Source organism: Furipterus horrens, unplaced genomic scaffold (assembly GCF_987537825.1).
Source record: "Furipterus horrens unplaced genomic scaffold, mFurHor1.1.pri manual_scaffold_4, whole genome shotgun sequence".
Lineage (NCBI taxonomy): Eukaryota > Metazoa > Chordata > Mammalia > Chiroptera > Furipteridae > Furipterus > Furipterus horrens.
The window spans coordinates 106,380,799-106,401,165 of record NW_028327174.1 but is presented as its reverse complement, the minus strand read 5'-3'; the positions used below and the strand labels follow the sequence as shown (position 1 = coordinate 106,401,165).

Genomic DNA, 20,367 nt, shown 5'->3' with positions numbered 1-20,367 from the left:
TAAAAAGGTGGAAATTATCTATGTGAAAAATTTTGTTCTTGTAAAACTTCATAAAGATTTGCAGGAAAAAAATTGACTAGTTATTTCTAGGAAGTAGAACTTGTGGTTTGAAGCTGGAAAGAAACTCGTCTCTCACTGTGTATTCTCTGTCTGTTTGTTCTTTTTCAGTTTTAAATCCTATGCCTGCATTCTGATTCTACATTTCAGAACTTTCCTTAGAAGGCATTCTTAACTTCTTCCTTAGTGTGGTTATTTTATCATCATCTATATTTTCCATTTTTATATTTCATTTTTTTCACAGGCACAGAAATATACCAAGTAGTAGTCAGTTTAGCAAAGGTCTAAAATATGTTGACAGGTCTGTAAGATGATAACATATTGTTATTAAAAACTGAAGCTCTGTGTATTATTCTTATGATCATGTGCATGTTATATTATAATGAATATGTTCACACAAGACCATTATAAATTTTAAATACTTTTATTATTTTCTTTAATGATTTGGAAAGAGAAACATGCTTTAGTGAAAAAAAGAAATAGAAAAGTTTAATTAAAAACATCTAAATCTTGTTAATAAACCTAAAATGTTCATTATTAATTTTTAATTCTTATATGCTTAATTCGAAATTACAAAGGATACAAATCCCTAAAACTTGCAAATTACATGTGATTTGCAGGAATATCTGGAAACATTTTCTGTCATTTAGTTTTGCACTTTCTATACATCTTTTGGATTATTCCTGACTCCTGGTGTTTTCTAAGATTACTTAACTGCCATTATATCTTAAAACTTTTAATTGTATTTTATGTAATGATATCACCTTACAGAAAACAATGTGAAAGTATTATGATGCTGAATTTTGTTTTTGAAGAGAGCAGTGAGAATTGTTTTGTTATAGCAGACATCATAATGCTAATCATTGTCTGTTTTAGACAAGACTCCCAATAGGCAAACGAGGTAGGCAAATATATGCTTGCGGAGTTTTGCTGAGATTGATAGGGTTTCCGTCCAATCGGATATCTTCTAGTGCCTTGCGAATGTAAGTCAAATTTTTAACATTGCAGAAGGTATCTTCATGCATCTCTAGAATGTTGTTATTCTAAAAAAGATGAAAATAAGTTATGAGAAGATGTAACATATGCTTAATACTGATTAATAGTGCATTTTGTTTCACCCTGTTTTTACTTTTTTTCTCTTCCCTCATCAAAAAATGCCCATTATGTGACTATTATTCATCAAGCACTTTTTAGGCAATGAGGATAAATCAAATAACAAAATAGACATGTGCTTCCCCTTGTAGAGTTTATCTTTCAGTAATGAAGATATAAAATAAGGAAGTGAAAAGACAAATTTACAGAAACAAATGTTATTTCCAAAAAGATTAAAACTATGAAGAAAGGATGGTGATTGTAAAAAGTCATCCTAAGGGACAGCAATGGAGCTCAGAAGGGATGACAAGAAGGCATGGACACTGAAAGAGCCAACGTGAAAATAACCCAGGCAGAGAGAACACCAAGTTCAAATTCTGAATAACAAGTCTAGAACGTTTAAGAATGGGAAAATCTTAATATGGCTGAAGTGAAGTGAGGGAGAGAGTGAGCAAATATCAGGAAGCTAGTAGGCCCCAAACTAGATTTTTAAAAAATAGCTTTATTGAATATATTTCACAAACCATAAAATTCATGCATTTTAAGTATACAGTCTAGTGGTTTTCAAGATATTTACAGACTTGTATATAAGTATCTCCAAAGTTTAATTTCAGAACATTTTAAACATCCCCTTAAGAAACCTCATAGCTATTAGCAATAAATTCCCCTTTCTATTACCTCTAGTCCCTGTAACTTCTAAATGAAATCATAAAATTCATCACCTTTTGTGACTGGTTTCTTTCACTATGAATTGTATTTTCAAGGTTCATACATATTGTAGCACGAATCAGTACTTTTAAAAAACTTGCTCAGTAATTTTCCCTGATTTAAGATATACTATCTCTGTTTATCTATTCATCAGTTAATGGGAATTTGGACTATTTCCACTATTTGGCTTTCCTAAATAATGCTTCAGTAAACATTTGTATACAAATTTTGTGTGGACATATGGTTTCAGTTTCCTTGCCTATACACCTAGGAGTTGAATTATTGGCTTATATATTATAGTAATATGTATATTTACATATATTTTAATATATTTATATATTATAGTAATATATATTTTTATATATTTATATATCTATGTTTAACATTCTGAGGAACTGTTAAGCTGTTTTCTAAAGTAGTTGCACCATTTTACACTAATGTACTAGAGTTCCAGTATTCTCTGTGCCCTAAGCAACACTTGTGATTGTCTGTCTCTTTTATTTTAGACAACCAAGTGGATGTGCTGTGGTATCCCGTTGTGGGTTAGTTCGTTTCTCATGCACAAGGGTAAGCAAAAGTAGGTTTACAGTTGAGAGCATAGAAACACAGTTTATTCTTTTCTTTTCTTTTTTTTTTTATTACAATTGTGAACCTACTTTTGCGCACCCCTGTATAGAAATACAATTGACTTTGTAACCTGCCACATTGCTAAACTCATTTAATAGTTCAGGTAGTTTAATGGGTTCTTCATGACTTTCTATATAAAATATTTGTATTGATAGATAAATTTGGGGAGTATTTTCATCTTAATATGAAGTCTTTCAACCCATGAATATGGGAATATCTTTACTTATATCTCTTTCTCCCTGGCTATACTGAGGTATAATTGACAAAATTATACATATTTAAGATGTGCAGCATAGTGTTTTTATATATGTGTACATTGCATAAAAGGTACCACAATTGAGATAATTAACATTTTCATCAACTCACATAATTACCTTTTATGTGGGTGGGTGGTGAGAACACAAGATCTCTCAAAAAATTTCAAGTGTATAATACAGTATTATTAACTATAGTCATTATGCTGTACATGTCCAGAAGTTATTCTCCTGAATAATTGAAATTTTATACCTTTCTCAACATCTCCCACCCTCTAGTCCCTAGTAGCCACCCGTCTACTCTCAGCTTCTATGAGTCTGACTTCTTCAGATTCCACAGATAAGTGAGATCATACAATATTTGTCCTTTGGTGTCTGGATAATTTTACTTAGCATAATGTCCTCCACATTCATCCATATCATTGTCAAAGGCAGAATTTCCTTATTATTAAGGCTTTTAAATTATATTTTTATTATATTCCATTGTATACACACACCACAATTTGTTTATTCATTCATCCACTGATAGACACTTGAGCTGTTTCTGTCTCTTGGATAATGTGAATAACGCTGTGGTGAACATGGAAGTACAGATACCTCTTCAAGATACTGACTTCATTTTCCTTCAATATATACCCAGAATGGGATTGGTGGATCACGTGATAGCTCTGTTTTTAATTTTCCAAAGAACTTCTTTGCTGTTTTCATAATGACTGCATCACTTTACATTCTTACCAACAGTGTACAAGGGTTCCCTTTTCTCCATATCCTCACCAGCGCTTATCTTTTTGGTCTTTTTTATATTAGCCATTCTAGAAAGTGTGAGGTGATATATCCTGTGGTTTTGGTTTGCATTTCCCTGACGATTACTGCTGTGAGTATCTTTACATATACCAGTTGGCCATTTCTCTTCTTTAGAGAAATGTCTCTTCACGCTCTTTGCCAATATTTTAATTGGGTTATTTGCTTTTTTCCCCCTAATTAGTGAGTTCTGTATATATTTTAGATATTAACCCCTTATTAAATGAATGGTTTGCAAATATTTATCTACAAGTTATTTCTTTTTAATTTAATTTCTTAATTTTATTTTCCAATCATTCACTTCTAGTGCATACATATACAATTAATATTTGTGTATTAAATTTGTAACTTGCTGCACTGCTAGTCATTTATTAGATTTCTCTTTTGACTTATTGCTTATTAAGGAAACATTGTTTAATATCAATATACTTGCAAATTTCCGACAAAAGTGTCGCTGGTTCGATCTTCCAGTCAGGGCACATCAGAGAAGGAAAACTCTGACTCCAAAAAACCTCCGCTGCCTTGCGGCATACCTCTTCAGGGGAAAGGCTAAGGGAGTAAACCCCGACAGAAAATCCGGAGCCGGAGTCCTTAAGGCGGTTTGACGTTGTAGTCAACACCGGCAACTCCTGCGGCGCACCTGAAGCCAAGCTGTATTGACTCCGTCTTTCCCTTGGACCCTTCAGCTGCGAAGAGAGGGGGGGTCTGCTGCATGGGCAACAGCAGACCCTCCATATCACCCTGCCCAGGCTCTGTAGCTTCAGCTTCACTGGAGAGGACACTCCAGCGTCATCGCAAGATGTCGATTCAACACGGGAGGAGACAGATACCGTGTCACTCCCGAGTCGGACTGCACAGCCATTCTCGGCGGTGCAGATAGACTCTTAAGAAGCTACACCATCGTCTCTCGAGATGGACGGCTGCCGACTATCCGACTTGCAAATTTCCCAATTGTTCTTTGTTGTTGATCTCTATTTCATTTCATTGTAATCAGAAAAATAATTTGTATACTTTTAATTATATTCAATTTGCTGGGGCATGTTTTATTGTTTAGTATATGGTCTAACCTAGGAGATGTTCCTTGTACACTTGAAAAAAAGTCATATTTTGCTGTTGTTGGGTGGAATATTCCAGATAACTGTTAAGTTTAGTTGGTTAATAGTGTTACTCAAGTCTTTTTTTTTTCCTAGTTTATATTGTGCCTAGTTGCTCTATCCATTATAAAAGTGGAGTATTGGTATATCCAACTATTATTGCTAAATTTTTTACTTCTCCCTTTAATTCTAACCATTTATTCTTCACACATTGTGAAGCTTTGTTGTTATGTGCATATATGAGCATTATATCACCTTATGGATTGGCTCTCTTATCATTACAGAGTATCCATTAGGAATAATACATATTTAGTGCCTACGTACTGTACTGTTTCCTTTGATAGATACTAGATATATGTTGTTTCTAATAATTGTGCCTCACATTTAAGTACTTATCATGTTGCAGTAACTGTATTTCCCACTTTATAAACTAAAATTAAGATGCAAGGGCATTTATATGTTTGTGCAATTATTAAATTGTTTTGGCAGTAGAATTTTAGATCAGGGTATCTGTTATTTACAGAGGCATCATTCTTGATCAGTATGCTATATATTGGCAAATATTTTTCAAATGAACCAAATAATGTGATTTTTATATAAGCATTAAAATAAATATAAATTGAAGACCATAGAAATGAGAAATAGCTTTATGTTTGATATTGATGAGATAGTTGTGAAAGAAATATTTTAAATGGTGTACTTAATGCCTTCTTATACCTTAAAATAAGAAAGGTAAAGCCAGTTACTGTTCAATTTCTTTAAAATTTTCAATTACAGTTGGCATACAATATTATAGTAGTTCCAGGTGTATAACCTAGTGATTAGACATTAATATAATTTATGAAGTGATCACCTTAATAAATCTGATACCAATGTGACACCATACATAGCTATTACGATATTATTGACTATATGTCCTGTACTATATTTTATATCCTCATTATTATTCTGTACTTCTTAATCCCTTTGCCTTTTTGACCATCCCCTATTTCTCTCCCATCCAGAAAAAAATCAAAACGTCTCTGTATCTATGAATCTGTTTCTGTCCTGCTCGTTAACTTAGTTGTTTTGTAGATTTCGCGTACAGCATAAATGAAATCATATGGCATTTGTCTTTCTCTGCTGGACTTATTTCACTCAACACAACACCTTCTAGCTCTATCCATCTTGTTGCAGAGGGCAAGATTTTATTCTTTTTAATAGCTCAGTTGTATTTTGTTGTATATATGCACCACTTCTTCTTTATACATTCATGTATTGATGTACTTAGGTTGCTTCTATATCTTGGCTATTGTAAATAATGCTGCAATAAACATATGGATGCCTATGTTTTTTTGATTTAGTGTTTGGGTTTCTTCAGCTAAATATCCAAAAGTAGAATCACTGGGTCCTTCTTTGTCTTTTGTTATAGCCTTTGTTTTAAAGTCTATTTTGTCTGATATAAGTATTGTACCCCAGATTTTATTTTTGTTTCCATTTTCATGAAACATTTTTTTCCGTCCCTTTACTTTATCAGTGTGTCTTTCAATCTGGTGAGTCTTTTGTAGACAGCATATGTAAGAGTTTTGTTTTGCTATCTATTCAGCCTCCCTATGTCTCTTTGTTGACACTATTACAGATATACTCCATTTCCCCATTTGTTCCCCTCCACCTAGCCTCCCACCAGCCTTCACCACATTGTTGTCTGTGTCCATGGGCTATGCATGTATGTTTTATGACTAATCTTTTCTAGTCCCCTCCACCACCCTCCACTAGGAGATCTGACAGTCTGTTCCATGTATCTATGCCTCTGGTCCTGTTTTGTTCATCAGTTTATTGAGTTCATTAGATTTCACATATAAGTGAGATCATATGGTACTTGTCTTTCTCTGACTGGCTTATTCTGCCTAGCATAATATTCTCCAGGTTCATCCATGTTGTCACAAAGGGTAAGAGTTCCTTCTCTTTTATAGCAACATAGTATTCCATTGTGTAAATGTGCCTTATCTTTTTTATCTACTCATCTACTAATGGGCACTTGAGCTATTTCTCAATCTTGGCTACTGTAAATAATGCTGCTGTAAACATATGGGTGCATATATTCTTTCTGATGGGTGTTTCCGGATTCTTAGGATATATTCCCAGAAGTGGAATTATGGGTCAAACAGCAGTTCCATTTTTTATTCTTTTTAGAATTCCATTCTGCTTTCCACAGTGGCTACACCAACCCGCATTCCCACCGACAATGCACTAGGGTTCCCTTTTCTCCGCATCCTCGCCAGCACTTGCTGTTTGCCATTCTGACAGGTGTGAGGTGACATCTCATTGTGGTTTTAATATGCATCTCTTTAATGATTAGTAACATTGAGAATTTTTTCATATGTTTATTGACCATTTGTATGTCCTCTTTGGAGGAGTGTCTTTTCAGATCCTTTGCCCATTTTTTATTGGATTATTTGTCTTTCAGGTGTTGAGTAATATGAATTCTTTACATAGTTTGGAAATCAACCCTTATCAGATGTATCATTGGTGAATATGTTCTCCCATACATTTAATTCCATTTGCATTTTGTTCTTTTTTTCTTTTTTCTGCTGTGTGAGGACATTTGGCTGTGACATCTGTCACCTCATCAATTGTCAGGGTTGATTTGGCTGATCTGGCTGGCTAGGCATGTGTCCCTTTTCTCCTTCACTGATCCATGTGCACCCCTCCTGATGCTGCATGCTCTGTTGAAGAAGATGACCTCCCCAGCTAGCGGAGAGGACCATTCTTCAGTCAGGGGTATACAAGTAGCTGCACTCCCGTGCGAGAACCTGTAACCATTTTCAGTTAAGGTCATTGTTGATAGATATGCATTTATTGCCATTTATTATTCACATTTTTTAAAAATCTTTTTTGCTTCTTGTTGAAGAAGATCCTTTAACATTTCTTGTAATACTAGTTTGGTGGTGATTAATGCCTTTAGTTGTTTTTCTTTTTTCCTTTTCTGGGAAGGTCTTTATCAGCCTTTCATTCCTAAACGATATCTTTGCTGAGTAGAGTAATCTTGGCTGTAGGTCCTTGCTATTCATCACTCTGAATATTTTGTGCCAATCCCTTTCTGGCCTGCAAAGTTTCTGTTGAGAAATAAGCTGACAGTTTTATGGGAGCTCCCTTTTAGGTAACTAACTGCTTTTCTCTTGCTCCTTTTAAAACTCTCTCTTTGTCTTTAACCTTTGGTAAATGTATCTTGGTGTGGACCTCTTTGGGTTTATTTTGTTTTGAAGTCTCTTCCTGGGCTAGGATGTCTATTTCCTTTGCCAGGGTAGGGAAGTTTTCTGTTATTGTTTCTTCAAATAGGTTTTTGATTCCTTGCTGTCTCTCTTCTCCTTCCAGTAACACTATGATGCAAAAGTTGGTATGCTTCTGTTGTTACAGAGTCCCCTTAAGCTACTCTCATTTTTCTGAACTCTTTTTCTCTTTTGCTGTTATGATTGTAAGTTTTCTGCTACCTTATTTTCCAAATCACTAATTTGATCTTATTTACTGTTGATTCCTTCTAATGTAGTCTTCATTTCAGTTACTGTAGTTTTCATTTCTGATTGGTCCTTTTTTATGGCTTCTATTTCCATTTTTATGTTTCCTATCTCTTTACTGAAGTTCTCTCTGAGATCATTAATCATCTTTATAACCAGCATTTTGAAATCTGCATCTGGTAGATTGCTTGTCTCCATTTTTTTTTTTTTTAGTTCTTTTTCTGTAGTTTTGTTCTGATTTTTTATTTGGAACATGTTTCTCTGTCTCCTCATTTTGGCTGCCTCCCTGTATTTATTTCTATGTATTAGGTATAGCTGCTATGCCTGATCTTGGTAGAGTGGCATTATGTAGTAGGTGTTCTGTAGGGCCCAGTGGCACAGTATGCCTGGTCACCCAAGCTGGGAGCTCCAGCTATGCCCCACCATGGGAGCTTTGCACACCCTCCTTGATTGCTCTTGGCAGATCAATGGGAGGAATTTACCTCCTGGTCAGTCAGCTGCAAGGACTGGCTGAGATCATACTGAAGGATTTTCTATACGAGGGACTACCCCATGGGTAGGATTCATTCAGGGGGATCTCTGGTGCCCATTTGAGTCTTCCCCTTGAGTGTGTTGTTGTGGAGGTAGTTGAGTGGTGCTTCAACATGGCCTGAAGCTGTGCATCAGGCATGCTGACTCTAGAGCCTCCTAAGAGATGCAGACCAAGGTCAGCTGCCTCCTATTCCCTGCCTGTAGTCACCCAACATGAGCTAAGAAGCAATCTGCAGGTGGCTGTTATTGTGCTGGGCTTCATGGTGCCCAGGAGAGGCCAAGCTGTGAATCAATGCTGGCTGCCACTAGTGCCAGGCCTGGGACCACATAGCAAGACATATAGGGCATGCTGAGCCAGATGCTGCTTATTTAAAAGACTTCAAGAAAGTCCTTAGCATGAGCCAAGAAAGGCTATTTGTATTGAAAAGCCACTGGAAATAGCTTGGGTGGGTCTGAAAGTAAGGTGTGGTAAGATCTTGAGGAATCAACAATGTGGGGCAAACAGTGTTAGCCAGATATGATGTCTATGTGCTGACTCTGTAGGAGAAGGGCTCAACAAAGGCACAATCGCCTCTGCTAGCACTTCTGTCTGGAACAAACTTGTCCCTCCAGCCCTCACCCTGGTGCCATATAATTCAGTTCCTCCATGTATGGCCCTGACACTTTTCAAGTTGGTACCCCAGTGTTGGAGCTGAAAGTGAGTGAGTTGGTCAGTGAGCAAGTCCATGTATAGGTCCTTTAAAAGGAACATGTGGGACTCCAGAAACCCTCTGCCTCACTCATCCACAACCCCCTTTGGTTTTCACAGCTAGAAGTTTTAGGAACTTCTCAGGGATGGAATCCCTCATTCCTCAGTGGGGGGACCACCACAGCCAAGCTATCCCTCCTGATTTTTAACAACCAAATGTGAGTGTAGGACCAGTCTGTTCTGCAAATATACCCCTCCTATCAGGTTTTTTTTTAGTCTATTTTACTGATTATGTTGTTACAGTGCTTTCAACTTTCTCCCCTTTGCTCCCCTCTGCCCAGTACTCTCCTTCCCTCCAGCAATCCCACCCCCCTTAGTTCATGTCCATCGGTCGTGCATATACGTTCTTTAGCTTCACCCTTTCCTATATTATTCTTAACTCCCCCCTGTCTATTTTGTATTTACCAACCAATTATACTTCTTTTTTAAAAAAATATGCTTTATTGATTATGCTGTTACAGTGTTCCCAATTTCTTTTCCCTTTGTTCCCCCGCCTTAGTCCATGCCTGTTGGTTGTGCATATAGTTCTTCTCAACATCTTCCTATCTACTCCACTCCCTCCTACTATGCTTCTTAGTTCCTGTACCATCTCTCTCCCTTTCACCCCTTCCCCCTCCCTGCTGACCTCCCCCCATAATGTTCCCCATACCTATAATTCTTTTCCCACTCTCATTGCCTACTTAGTTTGTCTTTGTTTCGATTCCCTAGCTTCTGTTATTGGTTGTTAGGATACAGTTTTCATTTCAATATTCATAGTTTTGATCCTCTTTCTCCTAAACAAGTCCCTTTAATATTTCATATAACAGTGGTTTGGATCTGATAAACTCTTTCAGCTTTACTTTGTCCTGGAAGCACTTTCTCTGCCCTTCTATTCTGAATGACAACTTCGCTGGATAGAGTAATCATGGTTGTTGGTTTTTGCTTTACATTCCTTTGAATATTTCTTGCCAGTCCCTTCTTGCCTGCAGAGTTTCTTTTGAGAAATCAGCTGATAGTCTTATGGGACCCCTTTGTAAGCAATTCCCTTCTCTCTTGCTGCTTTTAATATTCTCTCTTTGAGACCCGCCTTAATTTTTAACATTTTGATTATAATGTGTCTTGGTGTCGTTCTCCCTGGGTCCAGTTTATTTGGAACTCTCTGTGCTTCCTGAGCCTGTAAGTCTATTTCCTTCCCCAAGTTAGGGAAGTTCTGCTTCATTATTTTTTCACATAATTTTTCAATTTCTTGTTCTTCTTCTTCACCTTCTGGCACCCCTATGATTTGGATGTTGGCCCGCTTATAGCTGTCCCATAGGTTTCTGAGCCTTTCCTCATTTTCCTCACTTTTTGTTTCCTCTTTCTGCACTGGTTGACTTTGTTCCTTTGCTATGTTCTGATTGGTTGATTTGACCCCTGGTTTTCTTTCCCTCACCACTAGTTTCGTATGTGTTTTCATTCATTTCAGCAGGACTAGCCTTCATTCCTTCCCCACCTTGTTTAAGATCTGCTGTTAGGTCTGTAAGCATTTTTATAACCAAAACTCTGAACTGTGCCTCAGAAATATTTCCTATCTGCTGAGCTATTAGATTAGATATTTGTTGTCTGATCAGCTGCATCACTGGGATCTCTATCATGATCTGTGCCATCCTGACAGTTTTGTGTTTACCATTGCTTCCTGGGTGGGGCTGTCACACCTCCTACGCTATAGGGGACAGAGCCCTGTGCACTCGTAACTACTGGGTGACCCTTCTCACCACACTGTGGCATTTTTGTGTGGGGGCGAGGGTCCAAGATGGATGCCTGCTATTCACTCTCCACTGAGAGACCGGGAGCTTCTTTCTCCATTCCCATGCCCACTGGCCCTCACAGTCTGAGGCAAAGGGGTCTGCCTTCCCTGGCGTTGGAATCACAAGCTGATGGGTCTGGCCTACAGCTAGGGGTGCTCCCCAGGTGCTTCTCGCCTCTCCTTAAATATAAGTGTCTGTGCTTACTGCTGTCCCACTGCCATCAACACAGCTGCCACCGCGAGCACAGCTTGACCTGTCTACCCTGGCTTCGCTCCTCCTACCCATCCAGACAAGCACCACTTATTTCTAATTTCATACGTTGAACTTTCATGTAGCTTAATTTTCTGGAACTTCTGGTTATTTTTGGTTTTGCGGTAGTTGTATTCCTTCTTAGTTGTGGAGGGAGATGGAGCATGTCAGTCTAGGCTTCCAACTTGGCCAGAAGTATAACTCCCCAATTATGCTTCTTAATCCCTACACTATTTCCCCATTTCTCCGCCTTCCCCTCTCCCCAGCTGACAACCCTCTGAATGATCCCTATACCTTTGATTCTGTTCCTATTCTGGTTTGCTTAGTTGGATTTTGTTTTTATTTTTTAGATTCAGTTGTTGATAGTTGTGGTGAGTTTGTTGTCATTTTGATGTTCATGATTTTGATTTTCTTTTTCCTAAATAAGTTCCTTTAACATTTCATATAATAATGGCTTGGTGATGATGAACACCTTTAGCTTTGCCTTGTCTGGGGAGCACTTCATCTGCCTTTGCATTTTAAATGATAGCTTTGCTAGATAGAGTAATCTTGGTTGTAAGTCCTTGCTTTTCATCACCTTGAATACTTCGTGTGAGTCCCTTCTTGCCTGCAAAGTTTCTTTTGAGAAATCAGCTGATAGTTTTATAGGCACCCCTTTTTAGGTAATGCTCTGCTTTTCTCTTGCTACTTTTTGAGTCTCTCTTTATCTTGAAACTTTGGCATTTTAATTATGATGTGTCTTGGTGTGGTCCTTTTTAGGTCTAGCTTGTTTGGGACTTTGTGCTACCTGGACTTGTATGTCTATTTCCTTTGCCAAATATAGGAAGTTTTCCTTCATTATTTTCTCGCATAAGTTTTCAATTTCTTTCTCTTCCTCTTCTCCTTCTGGCACCCCTATGGTTTAGATGCTGGCATGTTTAAAGTTGTCCCTGGGGTTCCTAAGCCTCTTATCACTTTTTGCAATTCTTGTTTCCTCATTCTGTACTGGTTGACTGTTGTTTTTCTCCTTATGTTCCAAATTATTGATTTGAACCCATTTTCTTCCCTTCACCATTGGTTTTGTGTAAATTTTCCTTCGTATCATTTAGCATAGCCTTCATTTCTTCCCTATGTTTTTGCCATACTTAATCATATCTGTCAAGCCTGTGAGCAACTTTATCACCAATATTTTGAACTCTGCATCTGTTAGGTTGGTTATCTCCTTGTCCTTTAGTTTTCCCACTGGAACCTTGATCCATTCCCCCTTTTAGGCCACACTTCTCTGTCTCCTCAACTTGACAGGCTCCTGTGTTTGTTTGCCTCTGTGTCTTAGTTAGTGTTGTCACTCCAGTTACATTATATGAGGCGGAGCCTTAGGTTTTCTCCTCAGTATAGGGTGACCAATTTCACCACATTGTGGCACTGTATGTAGGGGAGGGGTCTGAGAGGGAACAATGTCGCTTGCTCAGCATTTGCCCCTTTTCCAGGAACTTCTCCCACTTTGTATGGAACTGGTGCCTCTCTAGCTGTTGACCTGGTCATTGCTTCCAGATTGGGTGGGTCTGCTGACATTCTAGGACCATGGGGGCCCTTTAAATAAGTGTACCTGTTGAGAGACTGGCAGTTTCTTTCTCCACCCCAACCCCCACTGGTATGCACAGTCAGAAGCAGTGAGGCTTTATATTTCCTCAGCGCTGGAACCATTTGTTGTGTGGTCTGGTCTGGTACTGGGAGTTTTCCCCAGGTGTCCCTCCTGAGTTTTTAAAATGTGTGACTGCACTTTCTAGCAGCCTGCCACTGCCACTACTGCTGCCGCCACCACACTGCATTCTCTCCTCTCCGGCTCCACCCATCCTACCTGTCTGGATGAGTATTTCTTCTTTATATCTTTGTTTGTTGGACTTCCATGCAGCTCAGTTTTCTGGAACTACTGGCTCTCTCTAGTTTTAAGGTAGTTGTATTCCTTCTTAGGGAGATGCAGCCTGTCTGTCTACACCTGCATGTTGGCCAAAAGTCCCTTACCAGTTTTGTTGTGGATTCTTTTGTGTATCCTTAGTTGTAAGACTTCTGTTCAGATAGATTTCAGGCTGTTCTTAATAATGACTGTTCTGTAGTTTAGTTGTAATTTTGATGTGGTTATGGGAAGATGCAAGTACCTTATTTACCTACTCTGTCCTCTTTATTGAAAGCCTGAAAGGCAGTACTTTTAAAGAAATCTCATATTGTATACACAAGCATATTGTGTTTAACTATAACATCAGAGACCTGGTTATTTTGTAGAGTCAATATCATCACAGACAGAAGTAATAATAAAAGTTAATTCATAATTAGAAAACACATTACAATGTTTCCCTGAGGATGTCCTTGAAAATTCTTCTTTTAGTCATATATAAGGCAAGAACCCCTCACATATGTTAAAAATCACTCCCCGGAAAGCGATACCAAGAGAATGCCATTCAAAAACAGGATGAGGACTAGAAAGGAAGTAAGGGAGCAACCAGTACCAGAAAAATTCTCATAAGAGACAGGTTTCCAAGACTCAGAAAGAGATATACATAAAAGGATGGAAAATCCTTTTGTGTATATAAAATAATGGAAAATATATGTTAATAGAAAAGTATGGAAAATATATGTTAATAGAATTAAAAAATACACAGGGGTAAATATTTACGGAATCCATGGAGAAAAAAATAGAAATCAGAGACCTGCTCTCACATAGCAAAATTACCTTGTCAAAAGACTGTATTGTTGCACTATGATATTATTCCTCAGAGCACACAATAGATGTATTATCTACAGATATATTTTACAAAACAGATGAAACTATTGCAGAAAGTTGATTACAGCTGATGACCAAAAGTTACATTCAAAATGAGAATAATTCATCTTTTTTGTTTTAAAAACAAAAATATTTGTTTTAATGGAGCATATTTAAGTATACTTACATATATTTTGAAATATTAGATCATAACATTTTTGAAAATGTGTTTTCACTCATAACTTTAAAAATAAAATTTAGCTTAATGGGATTTAAAATAAAGCAGATCTCCAAATATGTTGGTTGAGGAAAAACTGCATTTTCTTAATCCAGAAACATGGAAGTCTGTCATCCTTCAACAGATAAAATGCCCTTGGATTGACCTTAATTCAATATATAAAACCTAAAGCTAAAATCAAAAGGTTAAAATTGATATTTTTTCCCCTAAAAGCCAAAAATCAAATTAGATTTTTTTTTAAATTTTTCTCTTTTATTTCTAATCCTTGTACACTCTGATTTCTTTTTTCAAAAGAAGCTTTGTGTGCCAAAAAGTATATCATGATTTGGCAAGTAATGAACATAAAAACTAAGGTTATTAGAAACAGGGTCATGAATGTACAAATATCTTGTTGTCAGGCTGAGAGAGAGAATGATAGAAAGGAGAAAAAATAATACTGTCACAGTGTGTCGGTATGACATTATGAAGAGCTTATGTTTCAATTTTCTCCTGTTTGCCTGTGTTTTCCATGGATCTATGGGCATACCTTGCTAGTAGCAGCTTACCTGGAGATGAAGGGCCCGTAGGTTTTCTGGGAGTGGCAGAGGGATGTGGTCCAAGTTGTTATCGGTGAGGTAGAGGTGATGGAGATCATACATATCCTAGAAACATTCCAAATGTAGGGACTTAATAAGAATAAGTGGTGCCACATTTGTATTTTTTATTCTCTGTCCATACAGTTATTTGTAAAATATCAAATGTCTGTTCAGGTCTCATTTAGTAAAGCTGAGGCAGATTGGTTTTCTAAGTTGCTAGACAATTTGAATGAATTTTGGAAGAATTGAGGACAAGCAGCTATCTCTTGATGAAAATGAAACATGTTTCTCAATCTCTAGGAAGAAACTTGCTTTACCCAATTTAACTAAGTTTAAGTAAGGCACTGACTTCTCATTCTCTATTCTGCAATATAATTTTGATGATTGGGGGGAGGTATAGTAAGAATTTATTTCATGTGATAGGGATGGAGAAATGAGAATCTCTCCCCAACAAAAGCCTTCTCTTTCTAGCCTGAGTTTAAGGGAAAGGGCAGCCTAACAAGATAGAAAAAGTTTAGACAATAACAGATCCATTCTAGTCAAATACTACAGGACAAATTGTAGCTCACAACCACCTGTGCCAACAAAAGATGAGTGGAGAGACTAGACTTCTATCCTTACCAGGTTCTAATGAGGTGCCCTAACTCTCTTGCCAAAGAAGGGGTGTCACAAGATGGCTAGTAGACAGAACTTTCACCATTGCCCAGTGCTAATGGGTCCACACAACAACCTCTAGCCACCAAGGAAGTAATGTGACATCCCTTCAAAGATTACTTTAAATTTATTTGTCCAACGTATATTTAGAGGATCAGCTTAAACAAAGTAAAAATGAATAGGAAAACCAGTTGGTTACTGTTCTCAGACTCTATGCTATTATTCCAGGCAAGGCACTCTGGCCCTGAGCTTACTTCCTTCACTTAGAAAGCAAAATTCATAAGATTAACTGAATCTGTCCTTCTAAAGTAATTTAGGAGCCTTCTATCCCCAAGGCACCAACCACACCCTGTAGAAGTAGTTATCCCTTTAACCACATTAAGTGCTCTCCTTGAGTAGAGTTTTTGGTAAATATAGACTATCTACCAAACACCATTTCCAGATAGCCACCCACTTCTTATTCCATTTCTGCTTTTTGTTCTTGGTGCTTGACCAGCTTCAAAATGTACCAGAGCACAGTATTTCTTGAGAGCATGATAAATTGTGTTGTAAAGTTTACTTTAGAAGTTAAAAATCTCATCAAAGTGAATTCCTTTATAGAAATAAAAACAGCTAGTCATTGACTGCAAATGAAATGGGAAGATGAAAGTCTTTTATATGCAAACTTAAAACTCACTTTAAATGCTTCTTGCTTTATTCCTTTCCTTCCAAGTCTATTGTTGCTAATATCAATGAATGTCAAAGTGGTTGGCAACTCTGGGAGTTGTCTTATTTTGTTGTCACGCAAAACAAGCTCTCGGAGTTGAGGCAACTTTTTGAATGCATCTTCATCAATCTCAGATATTAAATTTGATGTCAGATCAATCCTCCTTAAATCACCTAGAAGAAAAAATGAAGGAAGTAGTTAAATATTCTTGAAATGTTTCATTCACATGAAAATATGAATGTAAATTTCCTACATCCAAGCTAACATAAATATGAATTTAATTAGCAACAATCAGTTAATTAAATAATTACTTCTAACTACTTTAGAAAAATTAATTGTTTTCTGTAAATACTATTTATATTTATGCATTTATAAGAAAGTATAACTTTAGCAAAGAAACTGGCATATTATAAGTAACTAGTTTTTTCTCTATATTCAAAATAAACCCTATCTGGATTTAACTATTTAAAACCTTTTCCTCAGGGATGACAGACTGTTGTAATTTCTAGTAGTCAGTGATACATTAATATTAAAATACAAAGTCATTAAAAAGAAATTGTTAGTGATTAAAATACTTTATGAAAACAAGTACAAAAATTCTCTGTTGGCAACAATTATAAAATCAAAATTTAGGCTTGCATTCTTCAACATAAAGTAATTGTGCTTTAATGAGAGTCTCTTCAAACAAAAAATCATAGTAATATATGACCATGATATTTCACTCTTAATGTCATAAGATGATAATAAATTCTAGTCTATAAAATAGTTATTTATGATTTTTAGTTGAAAAGTTTATTTGAAAATATCAACAACTACATAGTTTCATGATGACCTTTAATTATTCATTATTTTTTCTTATAATTAAAACAAATCTTCACATAGTTAAAGAAGAAAACATACTTGATTTATGAGTCATATTATTTATTCAACTATCATGCTCAGTACCAACATTTTATAGTGCAAGAAATTTAGGAAAGTCTGTAAAGAAGAGAAGCGCATTAGTACTGTCATTCATACTTAGGCCTGCAAAATCATTTCTGTTGATCTTTTTAATTCTGTTAAAGCGGCAATAGAAATAAGCAGTGTTCTTGGGCAGTGGAGGAATAGCATCAAGTTCATGGTCATCACAGTAAACAGTGGTACTTATACAAGTACACAGAAGGCATGTAGGGAAATCTGAAAGACAGAGACAAATAATTATAATTAACAAAAGCAAATTTCCAACAATGTGATTAGCAATGTTTGTTTAACAAGATTAGCGTCTCATACAGACAATCCTGGTATATTTCATATTTTCTTACACAATTTTCTGGAAATGGAATACTAGTCAAATATACCGATTAAAGCTGACCCAATAATTAGTATATTTTTTGTAATGTTTTAAAATTTTATTTTAAATTACTGAGTGGATACTGCACAGTTATTGTTTTATACTTAGAAATTATATCTTCAAATGTGAACATTAATATTATGGTTTTATAAATTTATAGCATCATATGTAGTGTTTTTATTAGCTCCTTGATTCCACCTTTAAACACTACACTGAAACAAAATCTGCTTCAAGAAAAATACAGGATAATCATCATTAATATTAATTCACTTGGTATATATTTTTTTACTCCTTTCTGTGTAAACAGCACTATGCTAGCTTGTGAAATAGTCATGAGCACAAGGAGACAGAATTCTATTTTATGCTTGTTATGCAAGGTGGATGTTAATCACATAAATAAATGAAATGATGACTATGTTAAATATTATGAAATGTCATCTGAGCATACAATAGAAAAATGTGATCCCATTTGGGAGTCGTGGATGTCTGAGAAGATGATAATTGAATTGAAATCTACAAGAAGAAAAGGAGTTGACTATGCTGGTGAGGGAAGCATATGCAGACTAAGCACACATGCCCAGTTCCTTCACTTTGGAGGGACTAAAAGACAGTCCATGTCACCACCGTGCACAGAGCATTGGAATATGTAGGACAAAGCATGTATGGCCTTAAAGGCTGTCTTACAGGTGTTGTTCCTTATAGTACATGTGGGCAGGGGTATTACATGATCAGATTTGCATCTTAGATATCACTCCCTTGAGGGTATTACGGAAGTCAGGGAAGGCCAGCGGGCAGAGTGGAGGTGACTTGCTATCTGGATACAAGATGATGGTTGCTAGGGTAATTCTGATAGAAAGGCAACAGATCCAAAGGATATTTATTAGGCTGGATTATATCTCAACATATTAATCTATTTTTCTCCATCTCTTATACATACATACACACCTATCTCTTCTTCACTCCATCTTTAGTTGGGTCTTGTTGAAGACAGTAGCTTCTAAAGGATACAGAGGAGCAATGAGCAGAAGGAAAGGAGGAAAGGAGGATAGGTCAATACTATGGGTGCCAAGCGGAGAAAGAGTTTGAAAGAAAAGGAAATAGAAAACAATCAAGGTTGCTGAGCTGTTAGGTAAATTAAGGACTTAAAAATGTCTCTTGGGTTAGTTATTGCAGTGGTTGTAGGATATTTCAGTAAGAGCTATGGAGTGATGAGGCTAGAAGCCAGATTACAGCCATTGAAGGACAAAGTTAGAGGTGGGAAAATAGTTACAGCAAATATAGAGGATGCTATTGCGGTATTTGACTGTAATAAAGTATGTAAGAGAGATGGTGGTAACTAGAAGAACATTTTTTTGTGTTGTGTATAATGAGGGGCATTGACTAAAGTAGGAGGTTTTTAAGCATCCGAAGGATAAAAAGGATCCTGAGAGGGCATTAGGAAATGAAATTCAAAGCCCACTGGGAAGAATGCACATCTCATGTGTGGGAGGACACAGTTCCTCTGTTGCAATAGGTGAGATGTAGTTGTAGGTAAATTTCATGTCTGAAGACAGTAAGACCAAAGAGCTTCTGGCTGGGAGATTGCCTTTCCTTTGTGAAGTAGATGGGTTAGCTTTCTGAAGAGCTTGAGGAGTAAAGGGAAAAGGAGAGGAAGTGTTGCGGGAAGTGAAATGAATGGAGGAATTGCAGTAAACCATGAGGGTTATAGAAGAATATGATGGAAGAGCTTTCTTGGGATTGCTCAGTGATCAGTTTATCCTCACTTAGCTGAAGCTTTCCTGGATTTAGCATCGAAAGTGCCCCGTCTCGGACCCCTCACTCACAAGTAAATAGGAACACCCAGTTGCCTTAGTTCAAATATCAAGAACTAGTAATACAGCTAAGATACAACAGATAATTAATCATGCTCTAAAGTTCTAATACAAATATACTCCCACTCAGCGTTTTTTGAGTTTTTATTCAAGCAATGGTAAGTTCCTCATATTCTTCATATCTTGTAAAATATCAGGAAAAGGCTAAAGAATAACACCCTGGCTGTTTGATCTCTGCACAGCCAATAGTATGAAGAAAATTATACCATATAGTCCTTCACCTTCTGGCTGCCTCTGAGTCTGCATTTCCCAAAGAACAGATTCCTAAGGATCACTGCATTGCACAAGAGTGGGGACAACATTCACTCAGAGATCTTAGATGTTGCATTGATGCCATACTCAGCAGTGAGGTGTTATATTCATTTTGGGAAATCTCCGTAATTTTCAACTTGTAAATTTTTAAAGACCTTTCTACATTTTATGTGTGTGTGACTTTAGTGGTGTTATCAATGTTTTTGTAAATATTTACTATGTTTTTTGCATTTAGCTTAATTCTAACAATTTTGTACTTTAATAAAACATTCTAATCATTCAATCTGCCCCCACAAAGAAGAACTAGTGATGTACTTACTAAGGTCTTATTGCTATTGTTAAGTAGAAAAATCATTTAAAATAACAACTTCAGGAATAAAAACAATTTTAGGAATGAAAAAATGTAAGAGGGAGCTGTAAAATAATGAATACTTACTGATTTCTCCAATCGATATAAATTAATATTTGCCATATATCATAATTTATTGAAGTAAGACATTTTATTCTATATATTTATGGCTGTGCTAATTTAGCAATAATTTTTTAGAGTAATTATATATATTCAAACCAGTTATAATTTAAT

General features: G+C 36.5%; 1 protein-coding gene across 1 annotated transcript in view; it reads right to left on the bottom strand.

Moving 5' to 3' along the window:
* Positions 1–809: 809 nt before the first annotated feature.
* EPYC (epiphycan) overlaps positions 810–20,367 on the bottom strand; it is a 44,025-nt gene continuing 24,467 nt past the window's right edge. Inside the window, exons 4-7 of the mRNA XM_090275743.1 lie at positions 17,349–17,507; positions 16,302–16,504; positions 14,942–15,037; positions 810–1,100 (exon numbers count right to left, since the gene is read on the bottom strand). Coding sequence (XP_090131869.1) covers positions 930–1,100; positions 14,942–15,037; positions 16,302–16,504; positions 17,349–17,507 — 629 coding nt within the window. The 3' untranslated portion in view covers positions 810–929. The remainder of the gene's footprint in view (positions 1,101–14,941; positions 15,038–16,301; positions 16,505–17,348; positions 17,508–20,367) is intronic.